The 20,932-nt window shown below is 40.1% G+C and overlaps 1 protein-coding gene across 2 annotated transcripts in view; it reads right to left on the reverse strand.

Annotated features, from left to right (window-relative positions):
- LOXHD1 (lipoxygenase homology PLAT domains 1) overlaps positions 1-20,932 on the reverse strand; it is a 219,867-nt gene that overhangs the window by 152,195 nt on the left and 46,740 nt on the right. For both annotated transcript variants that reach the window (XM_059894273.1, XM_059894272.1), the window contains exons 7-8: positions 15,064-15,187; positions 12,435-12,685 (exon numbers count right to left, since the gene is read on the reverse strand). In XM_059894273.1, coding sequence (XP_059750256.1) covers positions 12,435-12,685; positions 15,064-15,187 — 375 coding nt within the window. The remainder of the gene's footprint in view (positions 1-12,434; positions 12,686-15,063; positions 15,188-20,932) is intronic.

The following is a 20,932-nucleotide window of genomic DNA, read 5'->3' on the forward strand; positions in this document are numbered from 1 at the left end:
AGGATATGGGGAGGGGGAATGGCAAGCTGTGACAACGTGATAGAGTGGCATGGACATATATAGACTACCAAACGTAAAATAGATAGCTAGTGGGAAGCAGCCCCATAGCACCGGGAGATTAGCTCTGTGCTTTGTGATCACCTAGAAGGGTGGGATAGGGAGGGGGGGAGGGGGGGAGATGCAAGAGTGAAGAGATATGGGAACATATGTATATGTATAACTGAATCACTTTGTTATAAAGCAGAAATTAACACACCATTGTAAAGCAATTATACTCCAATAAAGACGTTAAAGAAAAATAAAAGAATGTATAAAGAACCCATAGTTCAATAATAAAAAGATAAAAAATTTAAAAGAGGCAAAAAATGCCTCACAAAAGAAGATATACAAATGATTCATAAGCATGTGAAAAAAAATATTCAACATAATTGGTCATCAGAACCATGGAGATTAAAACCATAATTAAATTCCACCACATACCCATAAGAATATCTATAAATTTAAAAGACTGACATTACCAAGTGATGGTGAGGATATAGAGCACCTGAGATTCTCATACAGTGTTGGTGGGCATTCAAAAGTGTACAGCCATTTTGAAAATAGCTTAGAAGATTTTTTTTAAGTTAAATGTATATTTACCATAGGATACAGAAATTCCACTCTTAGGTATTTACCCAACAAAATTACAAACATGCCCTTATAAAAACTTGTACATGAATGTTCATAACAGCTTTATTCATAATCGAGAAAAACAAAAACAAAACCTGGAAATGACCTAAGCATACACAAATAGTTGAATGAATAAACAAATTTTTGTACACCCTTACAATGGAATTCTACTTAACAATAAAAAGAATGAAGTACTAATATATGAAAACGCTAGAAAAGACAAATCTAACCTTTAATAACTGAAATCAGATCAATGGTTGCTTGAAGTTGGGGAGACTGACTGGGAGAGAGCACAAGGAACATGTTGGGTGATGGAAACATTCCATATATTGATTCTGGTGATGGTTACACGGTGTTTTTGAGTTTGTCAAAACTCATAGAACTGTACAGTTCAAAACAGTGCATTTTTATTTTATGTCAATTATACCTCAACAAAATTGATTTTTAAAATGAAACAATAAAATCAAACTGAATGATAATGCAAGTATAACATGTGGGATGCAGGTAAAGCACTACTTTGAGAGAAAATTATAGTATCAAAAATTATAGTATGAGAAAAGAAGAAGACCAAAATTTAATGAGCTAAGAATCCAACTTAAGAATTTAGAAAAATAGCAACAACTGAAACCCAGAGAAATTTAAAAGAGATAATAAAGTTAAGAAAAATAAAATAGAAAATGGAGTTATAATAGAGTGAAAACAAAGGCAAATGTTGGTTATTTGAAAGGGCTAAATATATTTTTGTGAGAATTATATTTTTAAAAAGCAAGAATACATGAATAAATGATGTTAGGAATGAAAAGGGGATTATAATTACAGATGTAGCAGAGGTTAAAAGGTAAGAGAATACCATATATGACTTTATGCCAGTAAATTTGAAGCCTACAAATACACACCTTCCAAGAAAAATATAGTTCATTCAGATTCAAGAAAAAAAATGGGAAGACTGAATAATTCTGTAACCAGCAAAACAAAAACAAAACCTTTTTTTTAAATCAGTAATTCCTCTCTCACTCTCTCTCTCTCTCTTTCTCTCTTTCTCTCCCTCATACAGGCATGCACCCAAAACCCCATACTTTTTTGACCAGATCATTGCAATTTTATATATCCTCTTTCAGGAGAGGAAATACTTTTCATTTCATCCTAGGATCAAACCTGACAAGCACTATTAGAGAAAGGAAAATTAAGGGTCAATGCTACTCATGAACGTCAATACAAAAAATTTATATAAAGTGTTGGGAAACCAATTTCAGAAACATATAAAATTAAAATTCATTGTGACCAAGTTTGGCTTATAGAAATTCAGGGTTGGTTTACCATTAGAAAATACAGTCATATAATTTACCAAATTAATAAATAAAAAGGAAAAACCATATGACTATCTAACTAATTACAGAGAAAGCATTAGATAAAATTCAACACCAATTCAGGATAAAAACTCTTAACAATATAGAAATAGAATTTCCCTAATCTAAGCTAAGATTCTATCAAAACCTCTCAACAAACATAATTAACTAAATAAAACATTAGAAGCACTTCCTTTAAAACAAAAAACAAAACAAAGATGCCCACTATTAACCCTTCTACTCAGCATTGTGCTGTAGGTTCTCATCTATGTGGTCAAATAAGAAAAAAAAAAATTTTTTAAATATAAGCTTTGAGCTTTTCCAAAGCAAAGGAAACTACAAACAAGACGAAAAGACAACCCTCAGAATGGGAGAAAATATTTGCAAACGAATCAATGGACAAAGGATTAATCTCCAAAATATATAAACAGCTCATGCAGCTCAAAATTAAAGAAACAAACAACCCAATCCAAAAATGGGAAGAAGACCTAAATAGATATTTCTCCAAAGAAGACATACAGATGGCCAAGAAGCACATGAAAAGCTGCTCAACATGACTAATTATTAGAGAAATGCAAATCAAAACTACAATAAGGTATCACCTCACACCAGTTAAAATGGGCATCATCAGAAAATCTACAAACAACCAATGCTGGAGAGGGTGTGGAGAAAAGGGATCCCTCTTGCACTGTTGGTGGGAATGTAAATGGATACATTCACTATGGAGAACAGTATGGAGGTTCCTTAAAAAACTAAAAATAGAATTACCATATGACCCAGCAATCCCACTACTGGGCATATACCCTGCGAAAACCATAATTCAAAAAGACACATGCACCCCAATGTTCATTGCAGCACTATTTACGATAGCCAGGTCATGGAAGCAACCTAAATGCCCATAGACAGATGAATGGATAAAGAAGTTGTGGTACATATATACAATGGAATATTACTCAGCCATACAAAGGAACGAAATTGAGTCATTTGTTGAGACGTGGATGGATATAGAGACTGTCATAGAGAGTGAAGTAAGTCAGAAAGAGAAAAATAAATATCGTATATTAACACATATATGTGGAACCTAGAAAAATGGTACAGATGAACTGGTTTGCAGGGCAGAAACTGAGACACAGATGTAGAGAACAAACGTATGGACACCAAGGGGGGAAAGTGGCGGGTGGGGGTGCTGGTGGGATGAATTGGGAGATTGGGATTGACATGTATACACTAATATGTATAAAATGGATAACTAATAAGAACCTGCTGTGTAAAAAAATAAATAAAATAAAATTCAAATATTCAAAAAAATATATATAAGCTTTGAAAAAAAAGGAAACCAAACTGTCATCATTCACGAACAATATGACTGAGGACAGAGAAACTATCCCCCCCAAAAATCTGTAGACATGATCAGACTTATTAACAGAGTTTGGCAAGATGGCTATATGTAAACTCAATGTACAAAAAGTACTTCTATGTCTATAGCAGCAAAAAAAAAAAAAAAAAAAAAAATAGAATATACAATTTTCAAAGAGATACCATTTATAATAGCAACAAAAGTTGTAAAGTCTCTACAAGTATATCTACAAAGACATGCAAGACCTTTATTAAGAAAAATATAAAACTATATTGAAAAATATTAAAGAGCTAAATTTTAAGAGATATTATTCTATGTTCATAAATAGGAAAAGTTAATATAGTAATGATGTCAGTTCTTCCAAATGGATCTACAGATCCAGTTGAATTCTGTTCAACAGTTCTTCATGGAACTTGGCAAGAAAATTGTAAAATTTCTATGGAAGTTAAAAGCTCATGAATAAGTTAACATACACCTGAGGAAGAAGAATAAAGTGGGCAAATTTGCCCTAGCAGATACCAAGTCTTAGTATAAAGGTATAAAATGAAGATAGTGAGTAATGCATTAGTGCAGCAATAAACTAAATCAATAAATGGAACAGACTAGAAAGCTCAGAGGCAAATCATACATTTTGGGAATTTGACGAACAACAGTTGCCTTTTCAGAACAGTAGGGAGAGAATTATTATTTAGTAAATCAGTGCTTCCCACACTTCCTTAATGACAAGAATTATCTAAAGCACTTATAAATCCATATTACCTGGAAATTCTGACTCAGTAGGTTTGGGTTTGATCCCAGGATTCTATTTTTAAAAAGAGTTCCAGGTGATTCTTAACTTTACTCAAGTTTTAAAAGCCTCTCAATAAATGTTGCTGGGACATTTGGATATCTACCTAGAAAAAGATAAAGTTGGATCCCTACCTCATACAAAAATCAATTCCTGGTAGATTAAAGGTGTAAATATATAAATTGGAAAACCAAACTTTACAAATTTTGGAAGAAGATATATTAAAATGTCTTTATAGCTTTAGGAGAAGAAAAATTTCTTTCAACAATACAAAATTCATTAAACATAAAGGAAAAGATAAGACAGATTACTTTTAGATTAAATCTTCTCTCCCTCAAAGAACACTGTAAACAAACTATGAGAAGATGTTTGAACATACACTATCAACAAAGGATTAATATCCAGATTTAATAAAGGACCCCTAAAAATAAATCCAGCAATAGATTAGTCAACAGAAAAATCAGCAAAAGATATGAACAGGCATTTTACATAAAAGGAAACATGAACGGCCAATAAAGAAATGAAGAGGGCTTCCCTGGTGGCACAGTGGTTGAGAATCTGCCTGCCAATGCAGGGGACACGGGTTTGAGCCCTGGTCTGGGAAGATCCCAAATGCCACGGAGCAACTAGGCCCGTGAGCCACAACTACTGAGCCTGCGCGTCTGGAGCTTGTGCTCCGCAACAAGAGAGGCCGCGACAGTGAGAGGCCTGCGCACCGTGATGAAGAGTGGCCCCTGCTCGCCGCAACTAGACAAAGCCCTCACACAGAAATGAAGACCCAACACAGCCAAAAATAAATAAATATTAAAGAAAGAAAGAAAGAAAGAAAGAAAGAAAGAAAGAAAGAAAGAAAGAAAGAAAGAAAGAAAGAAGCTTTCATTAAAAAAAGAAAAGAAATGAAGAGATTTTCAACTTAGGTAGTAATCATGAAAATAAAAATTAAAACCACAATAAGATCAGTTTACAACCTCCAAAATGGTGAAAATTTAAAATTCAAGCAATATCTAGTGTTGACAAGGATGTCTCTTATACATGGCTGATAGGAGAATAAAATGGAGCAACTACTTTGGAAAACAAACTGGAATACTTTGGAAACACAATTGAGCTGCGAAACTAAAGATTCACTTACCTTACGACCTAGAACTTCCATCCTGAGAAGATCCTGCACATTTATACAAAGATGTACATACAAGAATTTCATGGAAGCATTGTTTATAATAGCAAGAATCAAGAAACAACCCCAAAGCTGGGATGAAGTGAGAGAGTGGCATGCACATACATACACTACCAAGCGTAAAATAGATAGCTAGTGGGAAGCAGCCTCATAGCACAGGGAGATCAGCTCGGTGCTTTGTGACCACCTAGAGGGGTGGGATAGGGAGGGTGGGAGGGAGGGAGACACAAGAGGGAAGAGATATGGGGACATATGTATATGTATAACTGATTCACTTTGTTATAAAGCAGAAACTAACACACCATTGTAAAGCAATTATACTCTAATAAAGATGTTAAAAGAAAAAAAAAAAAGAGCACATTTTCATAACCAAAAAAAAAAAAAAAAGAAACAACCCCAAAATGTCCATCAATAGAAGAATGGGCAAATAAGTTGGAATTTATTCATGCAATGGAATGGATGGGAAATGGATGGTCTATAGCTCCTTTTATCAATTCAGATAATCACTAAAACATAATGTTGAGTGTAAACTGCTAGTTACCAACAATATACACATAGACAAAATTCATAATAGTATATCTCTTTGGGAGAGAGAGGATTATATGATTGGGGAAGGACACAGAGGAGTTTCAAAAGCATTGAAAATGTTCTATTAAGTAGAGTGGTAGGAAAAATTGATATTTGTTTTTCTGAATCATTCTCTATATCTTACTTTTATTATGTATATTGTTTAAAGCGTAGATATTCCACAATACAAACATGCATTTAAAAATACTTGTTGATTGAGCAATTTAAAACCTGAAGCAGAGCACCATATCAGGAATCAGGACAGTCTACAACCATCAACTGAGCGCTTCTGGATAACCTACTCTGTGTTTGGCCACTGGTTGCAAGTACAGAACAGCCTCCATTCCTGACCATCAGCAAGACAAGACAGATGGGCATGTTACAATCCAAAGGACCCTGTGAAGGACCCAGGGAAAGGAGCATTGACCCCAGGGGAGACTGAACCAGACCTACCTGCTAGTGTCGGAGGGTCTCCTGCAGAGGCAGGGGAGGCTGTGGCTCACCATGGGGACAAGGACGCTGACAGCAAAACTTCTGAGAAGTACTCCTTGGCATGAGCCCTCCCAGAGTCTGTCATTAGCCCCACCAAAGAGCCCAGGTAGGCTCCAGTGTTGGGTTGCCTCAGGTCAAACAACCAACAGGGAGGGAATCCAGCCCCACCCATCAACAGTCAAGTGGATTAAAGTTTTACTGAGCTCTGCCCACCACAGCAACAGTCAGCTCTACCCACCAACAGTCCCTCCCACCGAGCCTCTTAGATAGCCTCATCCACCAGAGGGCAGAGACCAGAAGCAAGAACTACAATCCTGCAGCCTGTGGAACTAAAACCACATTCACAGAAAGACAGACAAGATGAAAAGGCAGAGGGCTATATACCAGCTGAAGGAACAAGATAAAATGCCAGAAAAACAACTAAATGAAGTGGAAATAGGCAATCTTCCAGAAAAAGAATTCAGAATAATGATAGTGAAGATGATCCAGGACCTCGGAAAAACAATGGAGGCAAAGATTGAGAAGATGCAAGAAATGATTAACAAAGACCTAGAAGAATTAAAGAACAAACAGAGATGAACAATACAACAACTACACTAGAAGGAAACTACACTAGAAGGAATGAAAACTACACTAGAAGGAATCAATAGCAGAATAACTGAGGCAGAAGAATGGATAAGTGACCTGGAAGACAGAATGGTGGAATTCACTGCTGTGGAACAGAATAAAGAAAAAAGAATGAAAAGAAATGCAGACAGCCTAAGAGACCTCTGGGACAACATTAAATGCAACAACATTCACATTATAGGGGTCCCAGAAGGAGAAGAGAGAGAGAAAGGACCTGAGAAAATATTTGAAGAGATTATAGTCGAAAAATTCCCTAAAATGGGAAAGGAAATAGTCACCCAAGTCCAGGAAGCGCAGCGAGTCCCATACAGGAAAAACCCAATGAGAAACATGCCGAGACACATAGTAATCAAATTGGCAAAAATTAAAGACAAAGAAAAATTATTGAAAGCAGCAAGGGAAAAATGACAAATAACATACAAGGGAACTCCCATAAGGTTAACAGCTGATTCTCAGCAGAAACTCTACAAGCCAGAAGGGAGTGGCATGATATACTTAAAGTGATGAAAGGGAAGAACCTACAACCAAGATTACTCTACCCGGCAAGGATCCATTCAGATTCAGTGGAGAAATCAGAAGCTTTACAGACAAGCAAAAGTTAAGAGAATTCAGCACCACCAAACCAGCTCTACAACAAATGCTAAAGGAACTTCTCTAACTGGGAAACACAAGAGAAAAGAAGGACCTACAAAACCAAACCCAAAACAATTAAGAAAATGGTCATAGGAACATATATATTGATAATTACCTTAAACGTGAATGGATTAAATGCTCCAACCAAAAGACACAGGCTTGCTGAATGGATACAAAAACAACACCCATATATATGCTGTCTACAAGAGACCCACTTCAGATCTAAGGACACATACAGACTGAAAGTGAGGGGATGGAAAAAGATATTCCATGCAAATGGAAATCAAATGAAAGCTGGAGTAGCTATACTCATATCAGATAAAATAGACTTTAAAATAAAGAACGGTACAAGAGAAAAGGAAGGACACTACATAATGATCAAGGGATCAATCCAAGAAGAAGATATAACAATTATAAATATATATGCACCCAACATAGGAGCACCTCAATACATAAGGCAACTGCTAACAGTTCTAAAAGAGGAAATCGACAGTAACACAATAATAGTGGGGGACTTTAACACCTCACTTACACCAATGGACAGATCATCCAAAATGAAAATAAATAAGGAAACAGAAGCTTTAAATGACACAATAGACCAGATAGATTTAATTGACATTTATAGGACATTCCAACCAAAAACAGCAGATTACACTTTCCTTTCAAGTGTGTACAGAACATTCTCTAGGATAGATCACAACTTGGGTCACAAATCAAGCCTCAGTAAATTTAAGAAAATTGAAATCATATCAAGCATCTTTTCTGACCACAACGCTATGAGATTAGAAATGAATTACAGGGGAAAAAATGTAAAAAACACAAACACATGGAGGCTAAACAATACGTTACTAAATAATCAAGAGATCACTGAAGAAATCAAAGAGGAAATCAAAAAATACGTAGGAACAAATGACAATGAAAACACGATGATCCAAAACCTATGGGATGCAGCAAAAGCAGTTCTAAGAGGGAAGTTTATAGCTATACAAGCCTACCTCAAGAAACAAGAAAAATCTCAAGTAAACAATCTAAACTTACACCTAAAGGAACTAGAGAAAGAAGAACAAACAAAACCCAAAGTTAGCAGAAGGAAAGAAATCATAAAGATCAGATCAGAAATAAATGAAATAGAAACAAAGAAAACAGTAGCAAAGATCAATAAAACTAGAAGCTGGTTCTTTGGAAAGATAAACAAAATTGATAAACCATTAGCCAGACTCATCAAGAAAAAGAGGGAGAGGACTCAAATCGATAAAATTAGAAATGAAAAAGGAGACGTTACAACAGACACCGCAGAAATACAAAGCATCCTAAGAGACTACCACAAGCAACTGTATGTGAATAAAATGGACAATCTGGAAGAAATGGACAAATTCTTAGAAAGGTATAACCTTCCAAGACTGAACCAGGAAGAAACAGAAAATATGAACAGACCAATCACAAGTAATGAAATTGAAACTGTGATTAAAAATCTTCCAACAAACAAAAGTCCAGGACCACATGGCTTCACAGGTGAATTCTATCAAACATTTAGAGAAGAGCTAACACCCATCCTTCTCACATTCTTCCAAAAAATTACAGAGGAAGGAACACTCCCAAACTCATTCTATCAGGCCACCGTCACCCTGATAGCAAAACCAGACAGATACTACAAAAAAAGAAAAGTACAGACCAATATCACTGATGAATATAGATGCAAAAATCCTCAACAAAATACTAGCAAACAGAATCCAACAACACATTAAAAGGATCATACACCATGACCAAGTGGGATTTATCCCAGAGATGCAAGGAATCTTCAATATACACAAATCAATCAATGTGATACACCGTATTACCAAACTGAAGAATAAAAACCATATGATCATCTCAATAGATGCACAAAAAGCTTTTGACATAATTTAACACAAATTTATGATAAAAACTCTAAAGAATGTGGGCATAGAGGGAACATACCTCAACATAATAAAGGCCATATATGACAAACCCACAGCAAACATCATTCTCAATGGTGAACAACTGAAAGCATTTCCTCTAAGATCAGGAACGAGACAACGATGTCCACTCTCACCACTATTATTCAACATAGTTTTGGAAGTCCTAGCCACGGCAATCAGAGAAGAAAAAGAAATAAAAGGAATACAAATTGGAAAAGAAGAAGTAAAACTGTCACTGTTTGCAGATGACATGATACTATACGTAGGGAACCCTAAAAATGCCACCAGAAAACTACTAGAGCTAATCAATGAATTTGGTAAAGTTGCAGGATAGAATATTAATGCACAGAAATCTCGAGCATTCCTATATACTAATGATGAAAAATCTGAAAGAGAAATTATGGAAACACTCCCATTTACCATTGCAACCAAAAGAATAAAATACCTAGGAATAAACCTACCTAGGAAAACAAAAACCTGTATGCAGAAAACTATAAGACACTGATGAAAGAAATTAAAGATGATACCAACAGATGGAGAGATATACCATGTTCTTGGATTGGAAGAATCAATATTGTGAAAATGACTATATTACCCAAAGCAATCTACAGATTCAATGCAATCCCTATCAAATTACCAATGGCATTTTCTATGGAACTAGAACAAATCATCTTAAAATTTGTATGGAGACACAAAAGACCCCAAATAGCCAAAGCAGTCTTGAGGGAAAAAAACGGAGCTGGAGGAATCAGACTCCCTGACTTCAGACTATACTATAAAGCTACAGTAATCAAGACAATATGGTATTGGCACAGAAACAGAAACATAGATCAATGGAACAAGATAGAAAGCCCGGAGATAAACCCACGCACCTATGGTCAACTAATCTATGAGAAAGGAGGCAAAGATATACAATGGAGAAAAGACAGTCACTTCAATAAGTGGTGCTGGGAAAACTGGACAGCTACATGTAAAAGAATGAAATTAGAACACTCCCTAACACCATACACAAAAATAAACTCAAAATGGATTCAAGACCTCAATGTAAGACCAGACACTATAAAACTCTTAGAGGAAAACATAGGAAGAACACTCTTTGACATAAATCACAGCAAGATCTTTTTTGATCCACCTCCTAGAGTAATGGAAATAAAAACAAAAATAAACAAATGGGACCTAATGAAAGTTCAAAGCTTTGGCACAGCAAAGGAAACCATAAACAAGACGAAAAGACAACCCTCAGAATGGGAGAAAATATTCGCAAATGAATCAACGGACAAGGGATTAATCTCCAAAATATATAAACAGCTCATGCAGTTCAATATTAAAGAAACAAACAACCCAATCCAAAAATGGGCAGAAGACCTAAATAGACATTTCTCCAAAGAAGACATACAGATGGCCAAGAAGCACATGAAAAGCTTCTCAACATGACTAATTATTAGAGAAATGCAAATCAAAACTACAATGAGGTATCACCTCACACCAGTTAGAATGGGCATCATCAGAAAATCTACAAACAACCAATGCTGGAGAGGGTGTGGAGAAAAGGGATCCCTCTTGCACTGTTGGTGGGAATGTAAATTTATACAGCCACTATGGAGAACAGTATGGAGGTTCCTTAAAAAACTAAAAATAGAATTACCATATGATCCAGCAATCCCACTACTGGGCATATACCCAGAGAAAACCATAATTCAAAAAGACACATGCACCCCAATGTTCATTGCAGCACTATTTACAATAGCCAGGTCATGGAAGCAACCTAAATGCCCATCGACAAAGGAATGGATAAAGAAGATGTGGTACATATATACAATGGAATATTACTCAGCCATACAAAGGAACGAAATTGAGTCATTTGTTGAGACGTGGATGGATCTAGAGACTGTCATACAGAGTGAAATTAAGTCAGAAAGAAAAACAAATATCGTTTATTAACGCATGTATGTGGAACCTAGAAAAATGGTACAGATGAACCAGTTTGCAGGGCAGGAGTTGAGACCCAGATGTAGAGAACAAACGTATGGACACCAAGGGGTGAAAACTGCGGTGGAGTGGGGATGGTGATGTGCTGAATTGGGCGATTGGGATTGACATGTATACACTGATGTGTATAAAATTGATGACTAATAAGAACCTGCAGTATAAAAAACAAACAAACAATCAAAAAAAGCAACTAATACTAAACTTTCTTTGGGTTATTTGTATGGAAATATGTTAATATAAATGTTTCAGACATTACATGAAATTTCTAAAAATCTTATATGTTCTGGTATAATGTTATAAGTCATAATTCTAGTTATTACTTTAAAATGTATATCTCAGAAATAACTAAATTTCCTTGTCAATTGCATTATTATGAAATTTCATCAAATCTTTAACCGTGGCCATTTTTAAGTCTTTTGTCATTTACAGACAGTTCTGGGTGTACTCTGATGCTTTCGCAAAAATGTTCCTATAAAAGGGTTTCATCTTTAAGGAATTCATGGAAAAGACTCTGACAAGTACAGGTTTCTGGTAACTGACTATACTGCTGAATTGAATGAATAAGCATTTTCTGAACTCTAATGGAAAACTGATGAATTCATAGAAGTGCTAACAAAAGATCAAGATGAAAAAAAAACTAATTATATGGGAGTGAGTGAACTGATGAGGATGATTATAATTTTTGTGACTTTCTGTTTGAATAAAAAAAAAAAAAAAACGGCCCCATGAGAGGGATTTCTCATGTACTTTGTAACTGGTGCAAAGGAAGTAGGAAGTAGGATTCAGATTAGAGTTTGTATTTGCAAGTTAAAGAGAAGGGTTGAATCAGGGCAGGGTCCTCCCCGGCCTCCCTTACCTTCTCACAGTACCAGCCTCTATTGACTCCCACATTGCCATGTCCAATGGAGACCCGGCTCAATGGGCTGAGGAGGACAGCCAGCTCGATGTTGAAGATGTCTGTGCGGCCACGGTCAAACACACCACCCTCCAGGAAGATTTTCCCGCTGTTCTTATTCCCTCTGGCCCCGTACATGACCAGGTAGATTTTGGATTTGGTCCCAGCACCCCGGACATCCCCAGTGAAGACGGTGACAATATATGAGATGGCTGGTATGGAAACAACAGGGGGAAGGAGAGGGTTCAGTGCAAGCTGTCAACAATATCCTACCCACCTTCTCCCCCACCTGGCCACACCTCCCTAGGCCCTCCCTCTGCTGTACATCCCCATCCCCCTAAGTCCTCCTCCCCCAGACGACATCCAGTGCCCCTTTCCACTTCACTTTATCTTTTTTGGAGTTGGTGTTTCAGTGCATCTGAGTTTAGGAACAAACTGCAGGTTACAGGAAGCTGCCAGCCCCCGTTACAGGAAACTAACAAAGAGAAGGAAGAGCTTGGGTTGGTTAAGAATAGTACTTATTATTAATGCTAATTACCATGTGCATATTATTAATAGCTGCCAGATGAATTCTATTATGTCTCATTTAATTATAATAGTCAACTCGATTAAGAGAGATTTATATTCAGGACTATCTGATTCATGGAGCTTGCTCTTTTGCACATAACTTAAAAACATAACTCTTAATAGAGGGCACTAATGTCCTCCTTTAACACCTGAGGTGGTGGGATGCGGAAGATTAAGGGAGGGAGAGGACATTGTGGGTTGGGACATTTGGGGTTTTGGTCAGTCAGAAGGCAATGTGAGGACATGGAGTTCTGGGGAAGAGCCAGCAAGAGGAGATTAAACTCTGAGATGAGACAGACTAAAGGAAAACACCAAAGACAAACATTTGAACAGGAAACTATAGGAAATTCTGCTAAGGTGTGGTCTGCCTTTTTTCACACTGTCCCAGAGTCTAAGGCAAGTGGTACTTTAAGCCTTGTTAGTCTCCCACCTCCCTTTCATCCTACCCCCATCCCCTGATCTCAGAGAAATAAAATATCTTTGGGAGATAGCACATGCAACTACATGGACACATTATTCATTCATACATTCGCACCTTCCCTTGCTCAACAAACATTTACTGAGTGCTTACTCTATGACAGGCCTTGGGAGACTATGAAGATAAAAAGGAATAGCCACTGCCCTCAAAGAGTGGGTGTCCAGCTTTACTTCACAACACATGGACAGATGGTGTTCTCACACTAGACATACTGCCATAGCCTAGGTTGTCAGCAATTCCAGCCTCTCACTGTCATTTCTCCTCGTCCACCACTGGAAGCAACTAATAGTAACACAGTTAAAGGGGGCATATTAAATCTGCTCTAGTGGATGTTTTAAGTAAATAATTTGCAAACTATAGAATACAAAGTCGTGACACACCCGACAATGTGGCGCCCCTCACCCAGGCCAAGGCGCCATAATGCCATGGTTGAAAAGCACTGGAGCAGAGGAGCATTTGGTTTCCTAAACAATAGCAATCACGTTCTTCCCAAAATGTCTGGAGCAAGAGAAGGGAGAGATGGCTCTGTCTAGAGGGGGTAGGGAAAGTTTCAGAGGAAGTGACTGGAAGCAGGAATTTGAGAAGCAGAAAGAAGAGAAATGGCATCACAGGCTGAGGAGAAAGCATATTCCGAAGAGAAAGAGTAAGGCCAGCAGCTAAGGGGAGGGGAGAGGGAAGGCATGTGGGTGAGGTGGGGGGAGCAGGGAGAGGAGGTAGGTGTGGGAAAGAGTGAAAGGTGTGCAGATCGGGGGAGGGAGAGGGAGTGTGTGTGTGGAAGTGGTAGTAGAAGATGTTGAAAGATGCTGCTGAAATGGTCAATTGGAGCCCAATCGTGGAGCAATTTTATCTTATACCTCAGAACTTGGACTCATTCTCTGTGCAGTGGGAGCCATGGGAGGGTCTGTCCCAGAGCACGTTCTCAGCTGTGTGTGTTCACCAACATTGATATTCTGGAATATCTATGAACTTCCATGCTGGGAGCTTCAGGTTTTCCATGGAACTCACACAGGGTAGAGATTTAGGAGGCAGACCAAATCCTGGATTTGTCACTTATCAGCTGTGTGACCTTGAACAGGTCTCTTAACTTGTGACTCAGTTTCCTCTACTATGAAATGGGAACAGTAACCATTCCCATACTATAGGGTTGTTGTGAGTATTAGAGGAGATGACATGAGTCAGGTGCCTAGAGACAGTCTGCCATATAGGAAGCACTCAATAGTAGGAGGAGGTAAGAGTTGGTCAACATCCTCATAAACATCCACATGTGTCGGGAGTTCACATCCTGGCTCCATCCTGTGGATAACTTCTCTTGCCCTGGGAAGTCAGTGTCTGCTCAGGGGCGCCTCTCCATCACCTCTGGTATCAGCAGAACCCCAGACTCCAGCCCGGGGGGACAGAACACTTTCAGGGGCAGGAGGAATGTTGTCTAAAGACATGGTTGCTTCCCACTTGATTGTAGGCCTCCAGACCCACAGATGAGAACACTGACCTTCAGGCAGAAAGTGAAATATTAGCCAATTGGGCCTCCCCTTTCTTCCGTTCTACCTGTGGTCTCAGCTCCGCCCACTAAGATATCCCTCTGAATTTTGCCATCGTCTTCATCCAAGGCCAGCCAGCGGTTAAGAGGGAAATCATATTTTCTTTTGTTCCCAATATCTTCAATGACAATCTGGGAAGGAGAAGAGAGGGAAGGAAGGTTAAGTGTCATTGAGGTCACACCTGGTGACCGAATCCATTCCTCCATCACTTGAGTGAACTCCAAGTATACTTTCTCATCTTCCTCGTGGCCCAAGGAAAGCTTATCACAAGGACACACCTGTTGTCAGGTAAACCTTGCAAAGCACTGAGAGTCAAACAGGGATGACTGACAATTAACTCCTTGAATTACTGAGCCTTGTTCCCTTCTCTACTAAGGATCATTTAAAAAATGCTATGCAAGAAACTTAGCAGGATGTACCCTGTGAGATTGGGGTGCTAGAACTGGAAGCCTGGATTTACAGACAGCATCAAGATCACCATCTTCCTCACCTGCTGAAGGTTGGGATTCTGAACTTCTTGCTGAGAAGCAGAGTTCACACAAAGGGAACTACAAGCCCTGAATCTGGCACACAGAGTCCCAGTATCTGGTGACCAGGTTGGAAAAGGTCAGCCACTGACAGTGAAGTTAGGAGAACTGAGCATCCATGAAGCCCCCACGGGGACTCACATGTGAGCTAGGTTGGCGAGGCTGAGATAAATGTGTCTTTTAGAGCTCACCAAGGAGCTGAGGGGCCCTCCTAAAATGTCCCAGGAACATCCAAATGAAAACTCACTCTAAGATAAGTGTGATCGTCAATAACTAGACCGAATCCTCCAGTCCTAATGGGAAGGCAGATGCATCTGGTGACAGACAGGGTGAGTTGGAAAGTAAAAATAACTGCCCAGGTACTCCCAGGACTGCCTGACAGAGTGGGGCTCCGATTTTCAGTGAAAGGCTCACTTCCTAAGATCAAAATGTCTGTAGTGTGGAAACAGGGCATGCCTTGGTCTGCCTAAAGGCATCTCACCTTGTTCTAATGCAATGTTCATCAAGGAATCTTCTGGGCTGAGAGCTGAACTCCTGAGTATACCACCCACCAGAGAGGGGTCAGTGGCCTGAGCCAGTGGCCAGGACCAGCCGTCCCACCAGGGTTCTCTCTCCAGATACATCAGCATTTAAGCTCTGGTTTATAAATCAGTCCCTTGTAAGTTTGGTTGGTGTGAGTCAGCCTTCAGAGCTTGCTGATTTTTATCGAGTGTCTGTACTTTCAGAGCTGAGTGCCTGGAGACCTCTGTGGCCTGTCCAGAAGGGGTTCTGCCTTGAAAGGAAGTCCAGCCTCTCCCAATTCACCTATCTGCACATTCCTCTATGTCTTTCATCTCCCAGAGTTGAGGCTGTGGGGAGATTGGGGAGCCACCGATCTGGGCTATACCTCCTGACCCCCTTTACTCTGACCCTCACAGAGTTGGAAAAGCAAGGTGAAGAGAGAAAAGACTTAGTTTATCAGATAAGCTGTCAAGTCTGCTAATTGACAGATATACAGATTCACCATTTCTGTCTTTAAATGTTCACAGACTGGTGTGCCAGCCATAATTCCAAGAGCAAATGACAAACCACCCTCACAGTTCACAAAGATGTCATCAATAAAGGGCCTTCTCCTGGCCTGATAGCTGGTGGAAATTCCTGGCTTGAGAAGTTCAGCTAATCTGAAAAATAGAATGTGTTGCCATTAAATAACTCTGTAGGACAAAACTAGCTTGCACAGCTGAACCACAAAGGGAAGAGAAAATATATGAATGAATATTTGAATAACCACCAAGATTCTAAAAATTAGACATTCCGAAATACCAAATCACAAAGAAAGGCTGAGACATAAACACTTAAGCACTGATATAAAAGTCCAGGAACAGTTCTGGAAATTTTCCAAATGCGTATTGAAATATATAAACAATTATTGATGACGTCTGTTAGTCCCAAGGTCTGCAGGATGAGGCTGCAGGAAGCTGGCTCCCAGGGGGTGCAACATTTTGGAACACATCTAGTAGCAAATGGTGAGTGCGGTAGGAAGGAGCAGAGAAGTGAGATGCGGAAGGAGCCTGCGTCAGCACAGGAAGATTGTCCAGGGGGACGTGGCAGAGGGCTCTCCCAAAGGCATTCTGGTCTCTGCAGATATGGGTCCTGCTGCTTGGGACCCATGACCCCTGTTGCTTAAAGGATATTAGTAAGGGCCCCTCTGGGGGAGAACAAGCAGATTTTCCACTTGTGTTCACAAGTTGCCCAGACATCCCTGAGTTTTCATAAAGTTCCTTTTAAGAATTCAAGACAGCTCAGGAATGGTTTTTGCTAACAATGAAATGGTGGTGCTCCCTCCAGACCACAGTTTCACAGAGTCTGTTGTTCTGGCAGAGACAACTGTAAAATAAGACTGGAAAGACAGAGTGGCCTTTATCATGAATGATAGAAGCACACACCCGGAGTGTTTGTGTGAGAGACAGACAGAAGCAATAACCTAATGGAAGACAAGAGCTGTTATCTCCTGGAGGAATATTCTCACCTGCAGACAAGCCTATAGGCTGAGCTGACCTTCCAAGAAGCAAGAGGCAAACCAGGGGACATGAGCCCTTGGGAGGCGAGATGGCAGCCAGACAAGGGGGCCTGTCTACGGTGGAGCCCGCTCTGTCCTGCAGCAACAGGGACACAGCAGTTATGAGGCGGGACCACCGTTATGAAAAGCCAAGAAGGATAAATCAATCCCGAAAAAAAGGAGGAGAAAATGAAGCTGCCAAGCAGGGGTTCTTTCTTTCTTGTTCTCTCCAGATGGTTCACAGACACGCCCGCACAGTCCAGGACACGGGGGCCTGCATTTCCTCCTGCACAGGGTAAACATGTCTGCGTGAGCACATGGGGTTTGTCTTGGAGTCAATACCTTGCAGATCAATGTAGAGAGTCAACCATGACTCACAGCAGCTCTCCCTCCTCCATATGGGAATAATTTCCACCAACTTTCCATAACCTGATTGGAGCAGAGACCCATTCTGGGCAGAAGAAACAAACCCCACACACATAGGGCAATCTGGAGAAGCTGAAGGGTCTCCTCCTTCCCGCCCACGTGCCGAGGTGTCTGAGATGCAGACAGTCTGGGTGATCCACAGTGTTCCCTCTCTGTACCAGCCACGGTGCAGGAAATGAATGTAAGACCTATCCCTGTTTCCAATCATCCCTTTGAAAATGCATATCTGTTATCCAGTAAAGGTGGCCCTTGCTTGACTCATAAGCAGTCATTGCCACATTCCAGGAACCACTATTGAACTGTGGTTTACATTTGGAGTTCTTAGATCATAGGGCAAGGGACAGATAAGTTTTGACACAGGAAAAAATAAAAGAAGAAGACTTTGGAGTTTACGAACCTACTTGGAAAAAATCTTGGCATCCAGGGGTTAGCAGGGGAGACCTGGGATCATGGAAGAACAAGGGAATGTTCTATGGGGGGAACAAAGCTCAGCGAAGGAAGGGGGGTCGGTGTCCTCCTACTTCCCCACACGCTCTGCACCTCACTCATCACACTGCAATACTGTGTCGATTACTGTGTAACATACCACAAATATGAGTAACAGTAAATGACAGCATTTGAATGGTGACACCCCCAACGCTCTCGCCCTTTCCTCTACACTTCATCCCTCCCCTCTGAGCCTGCCCACACACCCACTCCTTCATTACTGCCTCGGCTGCCTCATTCAATAAAGACCTTTGATGGCTTATTCTGATCAGCGCCTGCGGTGGTCCTGCCCTCACTTTCTCCCTGACATTATTTCTCAGTTCTCTGAGCCCTGTGCCCTGGTCCAATTATTTAGTATCCCTGTGCCACCTTCCAGCTGCCCCTCATCTGTCATCCCCTCTGCCCAAAGGAGTCCTCTTCCCCACTCCTCCTGGCAAAGCCCTGCCCATCTTCATGGCCCAGCTCCAATGGACCCTCCCTGAAGACTTCTCTGTTGCCCAATCAGGCACAACGCACCCAACATTTTTTTTGTACCTCACCTAAGACTCATCTCATCCTGCTTCGTATTAAAGTTAGGGTGATTCTGTTTTCTGATTTTCAAACTGGGAAATTTGGTTTGATCAACATATGTGGGACACTTAGGACAGAATGTTTGTTCACTGAAAGCTGGACTTTCCCTGAAGTTTTGGAATATAAGGTTAAAGTAAGTAACCTGCCTTACAGTAAGGAAGTATTCAGGAACTCGTCTTATCTCTTTTAGAAGCAGAACCATGTTCACTGCAACAGCTGCAGTTGGTAGCTCAGGGCCTAGGATATAATAATCAATCAGTAAATGTTTGTTGAATGTTGAGTATAAATTGGTGACATGAGGCCATGTTGGGCTTCCTGAGGTCCCTGAAATCTGTTCATTAGCCTCTGTCTCCTCTTCCTGTTAGAGCCAGTGGTACTGGTTGAACTTACACTCCCTAAGGCATGCAGCAGGCGATCCATCCAATTCTGGATTTTCTAAGGCATGGCACAGTGGAGAGAGTCCAGACTCAGAGCCCAGAAGGCTCTTCAGTGGCAGTACTGGGACCTGCCAGTACTGGCAGATGAAGGAGCAGGGTCAAAACACACCAGACCTAACAAATGAAGAGGAAATAGGCAGTCTACCTGAAAAAGAATTCAGAATAATGATAGTAAGGATGATCCAAAATCTTGGAAATAGAATAGACAAAATGCAAGAAACATTTAACAAGGACATAGAAGAACTAAAGAGGAACCAAGCAATGATGAAAAACACAATAAATGAAATTAAAAATACTCTAGATGGGATCAATAGCAGAATAACTGAGGCAGAAGAACGGATAAATGACCTGGAAGATAAAATGGTGGAAATAGCTACTACAGAGCAGAATAAAGAAAAAAGAATGAAAAGAACTGAGGACAGTCTCAGAGACCTCTGGGACAACATTAAACGCACCAACATTCGAATTATAAGGGTCCCAGAAGAAGAAGAGAAAAAGAAAGGGACTGAGAAAATATTTGAAGAGATTATAGTTGAAAACTTCCCTAATATGGGAAAGGAAATAGTTAATCAAGTCCTGGAAGCACAGAGAGTCCCATACAGGATAAATCCAAGGAGAAACACGCCAAGACACATATTAATCAAACTATCCAAAATTAAATATAAAGAAAACATATTAAAAGCAGCAAGGGAAAAACAACAAATAACACACACTGAAGAGCTGTGGGGCCTCAAGCAAGTCCTCTACTGAAGCAGATGGGCCAAGGGCAAGGCCCACTGGCAGCGTAATGTTCCATCCTGTGACTCTTGCCCTTTTGAGGTGGTCATTGAGCTGAACTGATCATTTGAGTCAGTCACAATTGTTGGACTAAGCAGACACAGGGACCCAAGCCATGTGCAAAGCCTGGGAGAGGGAGGATGCCAGCCCCGGAGAGGGGATGAAGAACAGGGGGCTGAGGAACACACATGGGCAATTGACTAAGGAAGAAGAGGAGGGAGATGACTTATGAAGGGGTTAATTATATTGGCTTTCAGATTTATCCCACCAAGCCCTCACACATAAATACCAAAGCAGCAGTTGTCATGTGATGTCCAAGGCAACCAACCAGGCAACTTCGAGAATGGGAGCACTTGCTGTGCAAGTGTCAAATTTGGAAATGCAGACAATTTAACAGCATTTTAATTGGTGTCTCTGTGGAGGTTAGGTGAGGAGGGGCAGCATGGAGACCCAGTCAAGAGGGAAGGCAGGAGGTTAGGGCTGGCTATGCATTGGGTAGTCACGAGGTAATGAGAGGTGGCCCAGGGTTTCCCCTAGCCTCTGGTTTTCAGCTTGAGCCCACCCTGCCTGGGACCTAAAACCCTCCTTCTTCCTCTCTCATGATAATTCTTCCTT

This window comes from Balaenoptera ricei, chromosome 14 (assembly GCF_028023285.1).
Source record: "Balaenoptera ricei isolate mBalRic1 chromosome 14, mBalRic1.hap2, whole genome shotgun sequence".
NCBI lineage: Eukaryota > Metazoa > Chordata > Mammalia > Artiodactyla > Balaenopteridae > Balaenoptera > Balaenoptera ricei.